At 52.6% G+C, this 14822-nt stretch overlaps 1 protein-coding gene and 1 long non-coding RNA gene across 6 annotated transcripts; one reads left to right on the top strand and one right to left on the bottom strand.

The window, feature by feature from the left end:
• The first annotated feature begins 625 nt into the window (after positions 1–625).
• On the top strand, positions 626–11910 carry zgc:100829 (uncharacterized protein LOC445149 homolog). 5 transcript variants are annotated; one of them, XM_029174108.3, is made up of 9 exons: positions 626–823; positions 1502–1980; positions 3863–4007; positions 4086–4182; positions 4971–5009; positions 5096–5137; positions 6564–6789; positions 10994–11162; positions 11339–11910. In XM_029174108.3, the coding sequence occupies exons 2-9, from the start codon at positions 1806–1808 to the stop codon at positions 11481–11483; spliced, it is 1038 nt and encodes a 345-aa protein (XP_029029941.1). In that variant the 5' UTR covers positions 626–823; positions 1502–1805; the 3' UTR covers positions 11484–11910. The 5 variants fall into 5 exon arrangements, with proteins under 5 accessions (XP_029029941.1, XP_029029940.1, XP_029029942.1 ...); XM_029174107.3 differs by having other exon boundaries at positions 10991–11162; XM_029174109.3 differs by lacking the exon at positions 4971–5009 and having other exon boundaries at positions 10991–11162.
• LOC129602968 (uncharacterized) lies at positions 3503–5065 on the bottom strand. The gene is made up of 2 exons (XR_008692470.1): positions 4934–5065; positions 3503–4218 (listed from the first exon to the last, which is right to left on the bottom strand). It is a non-coding gene; the product is annotated as an uncharacterized LOC129602968 (long non-coding RNA).
• Positions 11911–14822: the final 2912 nt, after the last annotated feature.

Genomic DNA, 14822 nt, shown 5'->3' with positions numbered 1-14822 from the left:
TATCATAAAACACAGTGCTTGATAAATACATGTGAGAAATATTATAGGTATTGATTCTGTTTAACAACTTCGCTGCAGTTCTTTTTCTTTTGATGTTGCAAGGTTTGGTCGTTCTGTGTGTTGTCTGCATACGTTTCCTTCCACAGTGGACGCACGCAGTCAAGTTAATTAGACTCCAAATTGCTGATAGCTGTGAGGTGTTGCCTCATTAATACTCTGCCCCCCCCCCCCCCTCTCTCTCTCTCTGTGTGTTTCGGGGTCCTCTGGGACTTTCACAAAGGCAGATTCGTGGACCCTCCTCTTTGTATAATTCATTTGACACACCTGCTGGTGGTGGCTTGATTGACAGCCAGCGTTGGTGAGGAGCAACAGGGACCCAGTCACGAAGCTGAGCCAGCAGCACCCGCTGAGGGAGGCACAGCTGAAACGTTTGTCACGGTCCCCTCTTGCACTGACACGCCGGCTGAAAACAACAGCGTTCAGGAGCGTCCATTACCTCTGATAAAGTAAACAAGAATAATAATAATAGTTCTGGCTGTTTGAGAAATAATGTGGCGCTTTTACCTCGGTGTTGACTGTTATTTTTTTATCATGAGGTCAACATCCTGAATTCTTTAAAGTGTGTGTGTGTGTGTGTCAGCGAGAGAGAGAGAGAGAGAGAGAGAGAGAGAGAGAGAGAGAGGGAGGGAGAGCCATTATGGAATGTTGTGATGTCATCAAGCCAGTCATACACACACACACAAAGACGAGGAGGACCCAGAGGCGCTCACAGTCTTCCAGCTTAGTTAGCACACTGCTGTGGAGCGGCTGTCTACATCCCACTGTGAGTACTTCGGCAAATTCTACCCTTCTCCTACAGCTCTCTACCGTTTCCTACCACTGACTTCCGCTGCTACTTTCCCCTCGCTGCATCCTACAGTGTGTTTAGCAGACACCCATGTGTGCTCCAGCAGTAGTTCTCAGTGAGACAACCTTTCTTTCCCTCCAAGTGCTGCTTCTGTGGTAGCCATTGTTTAACTACTCGCTGTGATTGGAGGAGTGTGTTCCAGTGTCCTTGTTGGAGAACCCGGCTCCTGCTTTCTTGGGCTGTGACCTTGTTTTTTTTTTGTGTTGTTTTTTTCTTGCAACCAGAAACTGACCATGTTAAAATGGAGCCGCTATCTCGTGGGAGTTTGGGAGAGAAAGGAACATGGGTTTGCTAAAGGGAGGGGAGAGGGGGAAGTGGGCCACTGATGACAGCAGCAGCCCCGTTCCTTCAGAATCTCCTCCCATTTCGAGCCGGACTCTTTCTGTCAGTTTGGGAACAGGGTTTGGGTTCTTCCGTATTCATGAAGGGAGGGACAAGACAGCCAACTGAAGCCTAATTAGCAAATGAATGGCTGGAAGGAAAGTGTCTTTGAGAAAAGGGTGGGGACTGGGAAACATTTCAGCTGTGTTGACAGGCTGCAGCAAATCTTGTGTAAGACTGTGTTGTGTGTTTTTTTTCTTGTATCTTGTGCAGGGGATGGGGTCCAAAGTGAACAGCAACTGACATCCAAGCCGTGGAAACTGGATTTAGTGTGTGAGCGTGTGCGTGTGTTGGTGTATGTGACACGATGCAGAATGTGTGTGAGAATGAACCTTGATTAGGAGCAAAAGTGATTTTAGTATTTAAGAAAAAGAACAAAAAAGCTGCCAAAGTCCTGTTGTTTCCCAACATGAGACTATAAACCGACACGGTCCGTCTCGAGAAGCTGCCAGCCAAACGACAGCGCCGCCGCCTCCTCCTCGCCGCCGCCGCCTGAAGCCTCCGGTCGACCGCCAACATGCTGCAGCAGATTTTAACGGAGATGTACATCGACCCCGACGTCCTGGACGCCCTGAACGAGGACCAGAAGAAGACGCTGTTCCTGAAGATGCGCCAGGAGCAGGTGCGGCGCTGGAAGGAGCGCGAGGAGAAGCTGGAGAGTGAGGCAGGGGAGGCGAAGAAGCCAATAAAGGGTGAGCGTGCCACCACCTCACCTTTTTTGTGTTGTGAAAGTCTTCCTGTTGTTCAAGTTTGTCAAGCGCGCACACACACAAAGCCGCTGTGAGTCAGGGCAGCACATTTGCATCCTGTTGTTCAGTCGTCCTGATGCGGCGTCACAAAGCGTGAGGTTGAGCGTGACTTCAGCTCCCGTCAGCGCTCCAGCTCCATCATCTCAGCAGCTGAGGCCAAAGTTAGGTCCAAACTTGGCCTAAGAAGTGTCCCACGAAGCAAAGGCTATTTCTGCATCACTAAGCTGAGCGTTTTTATTTAGATTTCGAATCCTAAACAATTAGAGCAGCTTGATTGATGATGCATAATATTTACATCCCGCTTACCGATCATGTTAACATTTACACAGGCAAAGTAAAGAGAGCGTCGTGGTGAACTGATTTGAACCCTGAGACGCTCGTCCGGTTCCTTTTCGCCTTCACGGACATGTTTCGCGTTCACATTTCTATTAGAATATTCCCAGTTACATCACACAGCGACGGGGAAGAGTATTAGCACGTCCGACGCGTGCGTGCGACGGGAGCTTCAGATCGGCAGACGAATATGACAATAAAACGAATATGATAATAAAAAGGAGGAAGTGCACGGTCCCGTGTTGTGAGTGTGAGCTGCATTTCTAAGGAACCAGCCACACGAGCTGAGCGTCAGGACGTGGGTCTGGCCTAAACTGGTTCGACGCCTTCTGCAGAATGCTGCCTCTCTGCATTTTAATTCTCTGGACATATTGAGTATGAGAGGACGCGCTCTAGTCAGTGGGACACGACAGCTTCCTTATTTTTTTTTATATTTCCTTTTTAGAAAGTGTTGGGAAAATATAAAATATGCAACATTACAAATATGTGAAATGAACACAGAAAAGTTGTTGTAAAGCACTTTCTAGTGACTGAGGGGAGAGGGACCTGTTTAAATGGAGGGGACTGGATGGACGTGGCAGGCTACAGCTACACAAATGCTGGAAGTGGTGGATAGTTCGTGTCTCTGTGTAAAAATAGGAAGTGGGACTACTCTCGGCCTTAACAATTAGCAGGGGGAGAAACGGGAAGCGTGCAGGAAACGTACGTGTTTAGAAAACAAAGGCGTCCCGACTTTATGTGTGCGGGCGTTGTGAAGGTTGCAAGCGCGCGTTTGTTTTGATGAAGCCAGCGCCGTTAGCGGATCACAAGGGGCCCGTTCCGGTCCGGAGGCACAGGCCGGGTCCCTCTGTGTTCTTCTGGTTTAGCGCTCGTTCCCCCTCCATCCGTCCTCCATCTTGCCTGCAGCCGACGCTGTAGTCGGTTTGCTGTGATTTCATAGTGGTGTTGGTGTTGGTGTTGGTCCGTCCCGGTGGAATGTGATCCTCGGGACGGGCTGGCAGAACCAGTTCGCTGTGAAAGTAAGAGATCCTGTTCCTGCAGTCTCCACCTCAGCGCGTGCGTTACCTTGGTTCTCTATATGACATGACCTACGTGGGATCCCAGACGTACTGGGACACAGCCAACACAAAGAAAGAGCTCATCCGCTGTTTATTACGATAGGAAACAAATTGGCATTTAATGGTTTTAAGGTGTGACTTGATATTATCATAATTAGATAACTTCCCGTTTCATGCATATCGAGGTGCTTGGCAGCCACCAGCTGTTAGTTAAGAGTGTGTTTGAACCAAAATCATCTCAGTTCTTTACACCTGATACTGATAATCAGCAAAAACAGATTATCTCAGATTTTGAGTGCATTGAATTATGAAAAAGGTTCTGCTGTGAATCTGTTTTCCCTCAACTCAAATAAGAATGTTGAAGAAGCGATTGTACAACTGTTGTCTGTATTATTTTTGGGTGAATCAGCTGGTGGTGTGCGTGTTCCCCACAGACAACCGTAAAAGCGTGAGCTGGCTGCTCGGCCGGGACGGAGACGTGGCGGTGATGGTGATCGGGGAGGTGGACGAGCTGAGCTCCAGGTTCATCTGCTCCGGACTCGGAGGGAAGAAGCCGCCGACTCTTCAGGACAACGCATAGTAACGCGCTCTTCCAATACAAACCGGTATAATGTGGTGTTATGTAAGACACTGAGATGACACTGTGTCGTGTCACAGCGTTGAAACCATCTTGAAGAGCAAAGCGGCGGCGGAGCCGGTCAGAGCGGAGAGGGAGAGCCCGGTTTCACAGCCTGGAGTATCGCTGGACCCAAAGGTGCGTGTGGTTCCTGTGCACCTCATCAAGTTCTGTCTTTGATCAAGAAACAGCAATTGGTTTCAATTCAACAACGACATGCATTTATTTAGATTCTAGTAGAAAAGCGTGTTTGTACAAAGCAGATTGACATAAGGAGCTGTTGATGGTTTAGTCCTGGATGCCCGTTAAAATCACTGCTCTTCTTCACGAATGCATCATTTCCATAGGTTAATGTGGACTTTTCATGTACTTGCAGTGGAGTTTGTGAAAACTGCGAATTACATGTTGAGCAAAGCCGCTAAAAACATTAGTACCCATTAAAATGTAGCGGTAACAACCGAATTAGGCTTCTCATTTCTGCCGCGCTGATGCATGAGGTGCGTTTGTGTGCGCAGGTGGTGATTTCTGAAGTGTGCGTGTGAGGGCTGACTCCTGCTTTTTTTTTTTCACACTATCTTAAAACAAGATTTGCCGCGTTGTCATGGCAACCGCGCACACACGGCGCCAGAGCGAGAGCTGGGGTGGACGGTCTCATCTGGCCCGGCCACGATGCTTCTCTGAGCTAAATCTGTTCGCACGGCGGAAACGCGGAGCGCTGCAGCCCAGTGTCTGCTCCCCCCGCGGGCGCCTCGCCTCGCCTCACCCACTCACGCGCGCGTGAAAGAGAAAGGTTCTCTCCGTCTCCACGGATAGAACCCTTTTTTTAAAAACACGTCCACCAACCCTCAAACCCTGCGTTCCGTCCGATCAGTCCAATTACGGCCCTCACCTCCGGTGCCATAACGCGACATTGTCTCTTCAAACAGGGGGAACGCGAGGAGGGGAGCGCTTCACTCCCTCTGCCGGTGAGTCCCGCTCACTGCGCCGCGCGGTGCTCTCCAGCTGCAGCCCGGCCCGTGACGCTCGTGTAATGTCTCTCTCTAACCCACAGGTGTCAGTGAGCGAGCATTTATCACCTCCAGCAGCAGAAAAGGTATATTACCACATTTAAAAAGTTCAACATCATTCTGCGCTGCCCCCGTGTTTTAGTTTGGGCCTTTAGGACGCTCCACAGCTTTTCAAAGCACTGGAGCCTGAACTAAACGTCATGCTTTATCATAAAGCCTTAAATAATCCAGCAATAATTAGGTGACTATTTTTTAAAATGGGACTTTCGTGCCAGAGTGCCTTTCACCGCAGTCCCTTCCTGGGTTAGTAACAGGAAATGGTGGTTGGGCCAGCTGTCCCCTCACCCCCAGCCTCCCTGCAGATCGTCTTTCTCCCGGCATTCCCCCCTCGCTGTGCTCGAACTCGTCTGTGCTGCCGCACCCCTCGCGGCTCTGGCTCAACTGAACCGTCCTCCCACTGGCTGCATCATCTCTCCCGCCTCGGGTTGTCAATCTCCCCTGGCGCGCTGTGTGTGTGTGTGTGTGTGTGTGTGTGTTCGTGTGTGTGTGTGTGTGCGTGTGTGTGTGCGTTCGTGTGTGTGTGCGTTCGTGTGTGTGCGCGCGCGTTCGTGTGTGCGTTCGTGTGTGTGCGCGCGCGTTCGTGTGTGTGTGCGCGCGCGCGTTTGTGTGTGTGTGCGTGCAGGTGACACATACTGCAAGAACAGCTGAATCACAGAGGCAAGGCAGGATTTCTGGACTGCCCTAGAACAGATGGTTGATGAACTTGATCAGGGAATTAAAACGCCAGAGAGGGAGAATGCGTCAGTCGCAGATGGATGGGATTGTGGGAAAGTCTCCTGAGGTTTGGGCGCGTGAGCTCGCCTCTGTTCTGTGTTTTTTTTTTTTCCCCTTTTAGCCACAGAAGGAAACGTCTCTCAAGCTCCTCTTCTGTGGGCTAGAGTCGTTCTAATGCAGGCCCAAACACATCTGTGACCAACCCATGCTGATGTGGCAATGAACATCCACACCTACGGAGGCTTCAGCAATTTGACGTCCACGAATCCTGCAGCTAAGCCTCATTTTGGAAGAGTCATTATTTAGTCGAATGGCTGCTTCGCAGATTGACTGATTTGTTCCTGGAAAGGAGAAGGGGCCGCGCCGGCGTTGCATATGCAACGGTGGCGGTTGCTAGCGCTGCTGCAGGTTTCCTCCGGTTGATTTAGTGATGGAGGGAGTCAGTCGGGGAGAGCGAGATTGTTGATTAAGGAGGCGTGAGATCAGGAGGGAAGATTAGCGAGGCAGCTTGATTTCCAAGTCACCTTAATTTTCTCTCCACACGTTCTTAGACTCTTAATCAGTGGTCATAGTCCTGTGTGTTTCATTATAGTGCAGTGTAGTCAATGGATGGCTGTAATTTGGTGAATCATTTGTCTGGTGATTTAATCAGCCCTGACAGTAATCCCACTGTATGTGAATTAGCTGTCAACACTGATCGCACCCCTCCGTCTTCTTTTGTCGCCCGTCCGCCTGCAGTCGCCCGGCGCGAGCGGGGAGAAGTCGGGCCTCCAGTCCGCTGGCTGCACCGGGAACCCCGCGAGAGCCCCCCACTTCATGGTGAGGCCGGCGTCGGCCAACGCAGCACCCGGCCCTCTCAGTACCAGGTCCGACAGTCCGAGGGCGGCCACACCTTCCAGTGCCCCCAGCAACACCAGCACAGCAGGGAACTCGCAGGAACCCAGGAAGACGCAGGGAGGGAAAGGTGAGTGAAACAAGCATCCACCTCTTAATGAATGTACCATGTTATTCCATACAAACGCAGACGTCCATAATATATACTGACACAAGACTGGACGGGGATGTGAGTCCACAACGTGGCAGAAAGCAAATAGCTGGAACCGAGAAGCCGTTTCCTCTGCGTTTTCTCGGAGCATAATAATGGAGAGCTGGGCACAAGCAGTTCTGAACAAAGTTCATACTAGATAGGCTTCCTAGTGTTGCAGCGAGGAGGAAGGATTTATTTCCCCAAACCTAATGTGCTGGCCAAATAGTGCCTCAGCCCACTGGAATCTTTATGGACTGGCAGAGTTAAAAAAAAGAAGGCAGCCTAGAGGGGAAAAGCTTATGTGACTGGGATTTGTGTCGCGGTACAGAATCGCCCCCGCACACCTGCTCGTTGGCGTCGTCCCCATTGTAACGGGCGCGTGCGAGCGTGCGTGCGAGCGAGCGCTGGGGTTGGCAGGAAACGAAGCGCGGCGAAGGCTCATCGGCGCTAGATGGAGGAGATGCCAGAGCAGAGGCCGGAGCGCCACTGCTTTTTGAATGTAGGTCAAAGCAGAAGCAGATTCATCTCGGCCGCGGTCAAACTGTGGAATAGTCGCCCCGGCGTCGACTGAGCGACCTCATCCGGCGCCGGCGCCGTCTCGCCGCGAGCAGCCGCATAAATAACATCACACGCATGTACGTATTGGCGACAAAGTAGCCAGTTATCAGCAGCGGTGTCAAAGTATCCTGTTTAAAATAGACTCCGCCCCTTTTTCTTATCACGTTCATCACAAGCCAGTGGACGGCGTCCCACTGTCTAAACATAGACCCCGGTCTTATGAATTGACCGGGCGCTCATTCACCATACTGTGACCCAGTTATGTAGGGAAATGGGGAGCGTTGGGGGGGGATTTAGCACCATCCAGTGGAAAACAGGGATACTGTAAGAAAACCCGTCCAGTGGGATATAAAGTCTCATCTCCATAAGGTCCCTCTGCTGGAAATGCAGCCGTCCTGCACCACAGCCTCAAGCATCCATTGAACGAATTATCAGCAGGAACTCAGTTTTCTTCTTCACTTGTTTTTTTTTTTTATCCAAATAATCCAGGAGGTTTATTGTAATTCACCCAGATTAAAAAAATACAAGAAGCCTGACCCACGAAAATCAACAAGCTTTTAATAATGTTGTCGAGAGACAAAAGTACATGAGATGTTTGTGAAACTCAGGTGCCGACGCTGGACTGAACGTACAACATCACAATCAAACAGCGCGTGAACAGTGTTTGTGGAGGCACGGGCCCTTAAAGTGATTTATCAGGTGTTGCTGGAACAAGAAATGACTCAAATCTGAATAGGAAGGAGAGAGCGAATGGTAGCGATAGAATAAATCACGGCAGCACAGGCGCGTTTGTGTGTGCGTGCGTGTCGGTGCCCACATTAGTGGCTGGATATGAGATCAGTGGGCAACGCCAGAGCAGCGAATAACAGACAAACGGAGGGAAGAGGGGCGAAAGTGAAAGGAACAGCTGGTGTTGTGGGAGTGGAGGTGGGCTGAACACAGTGCTTGAATAAATGTGTCTTGACTCCAGACAAAAAAAATCCTGACAGAGTGTCTGTCTTTGACAATGGCAGGAAGCTTGTTCCGAGGGGAGGAGGAGGCAGACGAGGATAAGGCTCGTGCCTCAGCTGTTTTCCTTTGAATGCGGGTAATGACAAGGATTTCTGAGTCCTGTGAGCAGGGACCGAGGCCCACGCAACATTTGTAGATGAACTCCATAATCTGCGGCGGCGCATTTAGCCCGGGAGAAGGACTAAACCCGCTCTGACCCCGCAACGCAACGCAACGCAGCGCTCCGGAAGTGGAGAAGTCGCGCGCAAGTCGGCGTTTTGCCGCAATTAGGAGCGGATGGAGATCCGGTTCATCCGCGGTGCGGCGTGAATGAAACGTCTGAACGGTTTCTCCCAAGTAGCTGTAAATGATGTCGTCATTACTGCCACCTTTTCTCCAATATTTATCAGCGTTTTCTGTGCCGTCAGTGTGGGTGAATTTACTGGAGCCCGATCAGACTGCGGGCTCCAGAGAGTCAGAAGCGGCGGCGCGGACTGGAGGCGGAGATGCCGGCGACGCGGCCGAGCATGTAGAGCCGGCGCGAGGGTCCGGGTCGGGGCGCGCACGCGCGTGACGCTTTGGGCGTACGTGCGTGTATCCGTCTCCGGCAGCTGGCGTGTGTGCGTCTGTCGGTCGGTCGGTCGGTCTGCTTCCCTCCCCGCTCTCTTCACCTTCAGCGGGAAGGACACACATTCCTGCGCTGCTTCCCGATTCTAGCCCAGGGCGACGCTCAGCCAGCGCTGATAAGTGACAGGGGCCCCAGCCCCCACAACACCCCCCCCCCCCCCCCTCCTCCCCACGCCTACCCCGAGGCGCGCACACACAATCACACACACACACACACACACACACACACACACACACACACACACACACACACACCTTGTATCCACCCTGCCCTTCAGTCAACAGACGTCCTGCTTGGGAATTCTGCCCTCTGCCCCACTTCGGCGCCCCCCCCCCCCCCCCTCCCTCTCTGCCGCAGACTCCGAGGTCTTTAAAAGAGACAGATTGCGCTGTAAGTTTCTACCGGCGTGGTCAGCGGCGCTCGCCGCCCCCTCCTGTTCGGCGTCCCGAGGCGCGGGCGGGAGACGCGCCTTTTCAAACGGGCGCCTTTCGCGGGTTGCGCTAATGACTAACGCTTGTGCTGACGGGGCGAAGAGCGCAGCTGCCGGGGAGGGTTCAGGCACAAAGGCGCGGGGTCTGAGCGCTGCTTTTGGGTGTGTTTAAAACAGGTTAGTCAGGTTACCTGTGGAGAAAGATTACGGGTTTGCGTCAAGAAACGCTCCGTTGTCTTATTCCTTGGTGTTACGGGTACACACTTTAAATCTGCGTGTCTCTCTCTCTCTCTCTCTCTCTCTCTCTCTCTCTCTCTCGATTAAGCATTCCAATCAGACCTGCACCAAGGCTCTGAGCTCAAAAAACTCTCTGACCGTGTGTGTGTGTGTGTGTGTGTGTGTGCGTGCACGCCAGCGCCCGTGTCTGCGTCTGTGCGTGTCTGTGTGTGCGTGCCTGAATGTGTGTCAGCCTCAATTGCTGGAGCCTATCCAAGGTTTCCGTGGTGACCACACAACACAACGAGACAATCAGAGGCAAGCCCACGCAGCGCGGCGAGAGGACATTAACACAGGAACTGCGGGTCAGGGGGCAGAGGAAGGCAGGGCAGGACAGGGGGAGAGGAAGATGAAGAGGAAGAGGAAGGTTGGAAGGAGGTGCCGGAGCCAGAGGGAGAGGAGTGGGAAGGAGAGAGGAGAGTAAACAACAATAAACAATAACACCGCCTTAAAGGCTACTTTAGGTCTCTCCCTTTCATGCCTGGAAGACAGCACGAGCTTTAAAGGTTTCCTGGCCCCAGGAGTGCTTGTGTGGTTTTGGCTGTTCCCCACCTGCGTGCGTGCGTGCGTGTCTGTGTGCGTGTCTGTGCGCGACTCTGTGCTCTGCCGTGCTGTTAGTCAGAGATGGCTGCATGCGTGACTGAATCCATGAGCGTGTGTGTGTGTGTGTGTGTGTGTGTGTGGACCTGAATGTAACGTGAGACTGTGCACGTGTCTTTTGAAATTCAAACTGTGTGTTCGCCCGTGCATGTTTTTCACTCGTGTGTGTGTGTGTGTGTGTGTGTGTGTAGCCGTGCACGCCAGCGCTCTCACATATCTCTGTCCCCCGGGGATGACGCTAAAAATATGTGGCTCCTCAAGCCTTCTGGTGTCTGAGCAGCGTCTGTCTGCTCTCCATTGCCGTCCCTGTGGCCCTCCCTCCGTTACTCCTGTTCCCTCCATTCCTCCCTCAATTACACCCTCTTCCAAACACCGTACCTCAGCACACACACACACACACACACACACACACACACACACACACACACACACACACACACCGTCTACACCCAGCTGTGTCCATACTATACCTCCACTAAGGATGACCTCTGTTCAGCCGATGAATGGAAAGGAGGGAAATTGTCGACTAGAAGAGTGTGAGCAAAGTTTGGGCAGAAGATGAAGATATTAGAGCATTGTTTAATCCGCCCGTCACTTTTAAATCTTGTGTATTGTACATATGCCGAAACACCAACTCCTCCTCCTCTCTCGTGCAGCAGAGGCCTCGCCGGCGCCCTCGTGGACGGGGCGCGGCCGCGTGGCCCAACTGACGAAGGCCTTCAGCGCCGACGCGTCCGCGGCCCCGACGCCGGGCGCCCCCCGGGGCGTGAAGCCCCCCCTCCCCTCCAAGCCCAGCCACCTGCGCCTCGGCACCACGCCCACCGTCAGGTAACCCCACCCCCCACGGACCCGCGCCGGAGGACGTCCACGCGGCGGAAGCGCCTGAATGTAACGCTCTCGTGTCTGTGGCTGCTGCAGTACTGTAAACACTTTGTATGTGCGCGATTGATGACATCACACGTATCTGCTAGTTAATGCTTTTTTTTTTTTTAAATCCGTTTTAGTCCGGTTCATGGCGCCCGTCAACACGCTGACCTTCAGTTATTCCCTTCGCCCATCAGACGGTTCGCATCAGTCCGGCTGCAGACTTTTTCCTTCTCGCCCTGTCTTTTTCTGAACCCAAAGCAGGGTTCAGGCGTAATGGGCTGAAATAAGATGCAGGGTACTCCTTCCTGTCTTCTGCCTCCTCCCCGGGAGCAGTGCAGGGTTGTTTATTTGTCATAATGCAATGAATGTCTCCCTCCGCCACCTGGCAGGAGCCGCGCCGCGACCTGTTGTGGACCAATGACAGTGCCAAACGCCTCGTCTGTCACTCCCAGTGGATCAAATCCTGGCAAGTTAGACAGTCGCTGCCAAATAATCCAGCTCCGTGTTGCGCTTCTCCAGCTTTTTGTTGTTGTTGTTGTTGATGTTTTTTTCAGGTATCTTTTTTTTTATGAGATTTGTGGCTGTTCATTATATATTTGACAAGAGCGAAGATGTTTTATAGCGCGTCTCAAATGCTCCCTTGTGAAGTTGTCACGTTTGTATGATGCAATCAGAGAAACAATAAAAGTATAGAACTTCTAATCTAAAATGTCACATTTATTATATTCGGGACCCGAACATTTATAATATCATCAGCAGCAGCTGTGATCATATGATAAACATCAGCAGCCATGAACCAAGTGCTGCATAAGCTCATGCGCTCAGGCTCCAATTTAATTTCCACTATGTCTCGTCTAAGGTTCGAAATGTAAATGTTTGCTGAGGAATTGTGTCCCATTTGCATCTCTGATTCGCGTTACAGATTGCAGTAACCTCGGCTCGCGTTCGGCAGCTGGCTCATCTATTTAAAGGCGAATCTGCACTGTAACCAATCAGCTCAGTGGGGTGAATAAAAGCAACATTACAACACTGTACAAGATGATGCATCACTCAGTGATTAATGATGAAGTGCGTAATTCCCTCTGCTGCTGTGAAGTCCACTCATTAATACAATTTAAACACGAATTAGCCTGAAAGTGGTAAAATAAAGTCTATAGGAAGCTTGTTTTTATTAGCTGCAAGACCCTCTGAGGTGGAAGCACTAAAGCATGTGTTTGAGAAGACAGCGGCTCATCACGGCTGCTTCGCAAACACATCCCCTGCGTTTTAACTTGAGCAGGTAACACTGGCGCATTCTTGTCAGGCTGAATGGGCAAGTGTTCTGCAGCTGGAGCCAGATGCGCCGCCGCTCGACCCTCGGCGCCTCATCTGCAACGCGCTCCTCCAAAAAGTCAGATATCTCGCAGAACGAGACAGAACAGCACATATTGAATGTAGCTATTGTTGTAACTGGCGCCTGCTTTGTAGTAAAATTTAGAAAGTTGAACAAACTTAGGTTTAGTTTTTCCATTCCTGCTGCAGCAGCAGAAGGCGGCGTTAACAGTGAGGCTACAGGCTGGCGTGTGTTAAACCTGCTCATAAAGTGTCTGTTCAGTCTGTAAAGTCCAAATACACCTGGAGCCTCCTCTATCTGACGTGTGTGAGCTCCAGCATTGACCAACGTCCACCTAAAGAGGACGTTGGTCAATGCTGGAGCTCACACATCGTACCTAAAGAGACCAAGGTTCTGTTGTCATGGACAACAGGACCTTGGTCTCCAGCGTGTAAACACGACCAAAGGACTGGTTGGGAACTTATGCACGGCGTATGCATGAGTTTCTATCGAACACAACGAGTTTCTACCGAAGCCGCGCGGCAAAAACGTTGAGAAATGCTGCAGCGCGCGCCCGCTGCCGCCTGGATCCCAGTCTCCCAGTCTCCCAGTGAGCCCCAACAATGGCCGCCGCTGTTCAGCGAAGCGCAGCGACGTCGTCGCGCGGTTTCCAGGAGATATCTGTGGCCAGTCCCTTGGTATGCACACCCCCCCCCCCCCCCCCCCCCCCCCCCCCCCGCCTGGCCGCCGCTGTCGTCAGGGCCCTCCGACGGCAGATGAAAGAGAGGCTGTTGTTGTGTCCTCGCAGGAGAGACGGACGTCTGTTTCGCTCTCCTCCGTTTTTTTTTTCTTTTTTCTCTTCTCCTTCTCCCTCTTTCCCGCTTCACTCGCCTCACGCCCACAGAAAAAACGGGACGCGAACGGCGAAAGGAGAGGAGAAAATAAGAGAGCGCGGATGAAAGGGAGGAACCTATGCAGCCGCGCCGCGTGCTGTGGCGTTCCAGCACACCGCTAATAACCCCCCCCCCCCCCCCCCCCCCCACCCCCCTCCTCCACCAGCTCCATCCACAGCACCCCCAGTAGAGAAGGAAGGAGCGAGCGAGGAGGGGAGGGGAGAGAGAGAGAGGGGGGGGCCGGGGCCATGTGATACGGAGAGCATGCGGGCACAGCTTCACCCCCAGGCAGAATGAACGGGGGCCTGCTGTGTCTCTCCTGCATGATTAATCTGGCTGAGGGGCAGGAGGACTGCCACAGCCCTGCCTGCATTAACTCCCTACTCTCCAGGTCCGCGCAAAACGCGCGCGGGCCGAGGCCGCCGTGGAAACGCACGCGCTCAGCGCCGCCGAGGCGGGTTCCTGTCGAGGTATCGGTTTCGGGCCCCATTAAGTTTAACTGTGAACTTGTCTTTGCCAAGGGCAAGCGTCTCGCTGCAGTTTACGCACTGACACGACACTAATCCTCCCCAATGCTGCCAAACTGTAAAGAGCACCGTGGTACGAGGCCGTTCAACAGTGTGGGTTTCTGGGTGATTCCGGGTTTGGGTGACTCATCCTCTCATGCGACCTCTGTCTCCCAGGCAACATTATGGATGTTTGCCGGTGCCGGTCTGTTGTGTAATTCATGCCGGGGCAGATGGTCCAGGAAGCGCGGCGGACGAAGGCTATCTGGCGTGCGATGGTCAAATTTTGGAATGAGCGTGACGCTTTCGGGGGCGCCGGGCTCGGCTAGCGCGGGCGTGACGCACGCCCCCGTGGCCGGAAGGACCGATCCGGTCCACCGGCTGGAGCGCCGGCAGGAAGTGATGCAAGGGCTCATCAAAAGGCAGGCGGAGGGTTAACATCCTGCAGCCCGCGCCACATTAACTGGAAAGGAATGAAGTGTCAAGCATGTTTTCGCCATAGCGAGACGGTCAACCCCCCCCCCCCCCCCCCTCCCTCCCCCGCCAAGCGGTCACCCCTCAAACCTTCTCCCCCACTCACCCACTCCCTGCAACCTCCCACAGCCATGACCAAATTATTTTCCAGCCTCCAGAGATTCGCCTTGCCAGACACAAATCTGCAGCGCGGTCCCGATTCAGTGCGTAAGCACGCTCCCTCCCTCGACTCTCCGTGCCTTCCCGCCGCCGCCGTCGCGGAAATAGGTCTCCTTTTTTTACCAACTTGGACTCTGTTGAGGTGGCGCTTTGTGCGACGTGAAGTGGTGCCAACTACACAACTTGCCATTGTTTACTTATTTAATTGAAAAGTGCAGGAAGTGCATGAAGGTACAGTGGATGCGAACGCAGGTACAGTTGCGATACAGGTGGCCCG

The sequence above is a fragment of the Betta splendens genome, chromosome 14 (assembly GCF_900634795.4).
Source record: "Betta splendens chromosome 14, fBetSpl5.4, whole genome shotgun sequence".
Lineage (NCBI taxonomy): Eukaryota > Metazoa > Chordata > Actinopteri > Anabantiformes > Osphronemidae > Betta > Betta splendens.
The sequence above is the reverse complement of the archived record's forward strand: the minus strand, read 5'-3'. Positions and strand labels throughout refer to the sequence as shown.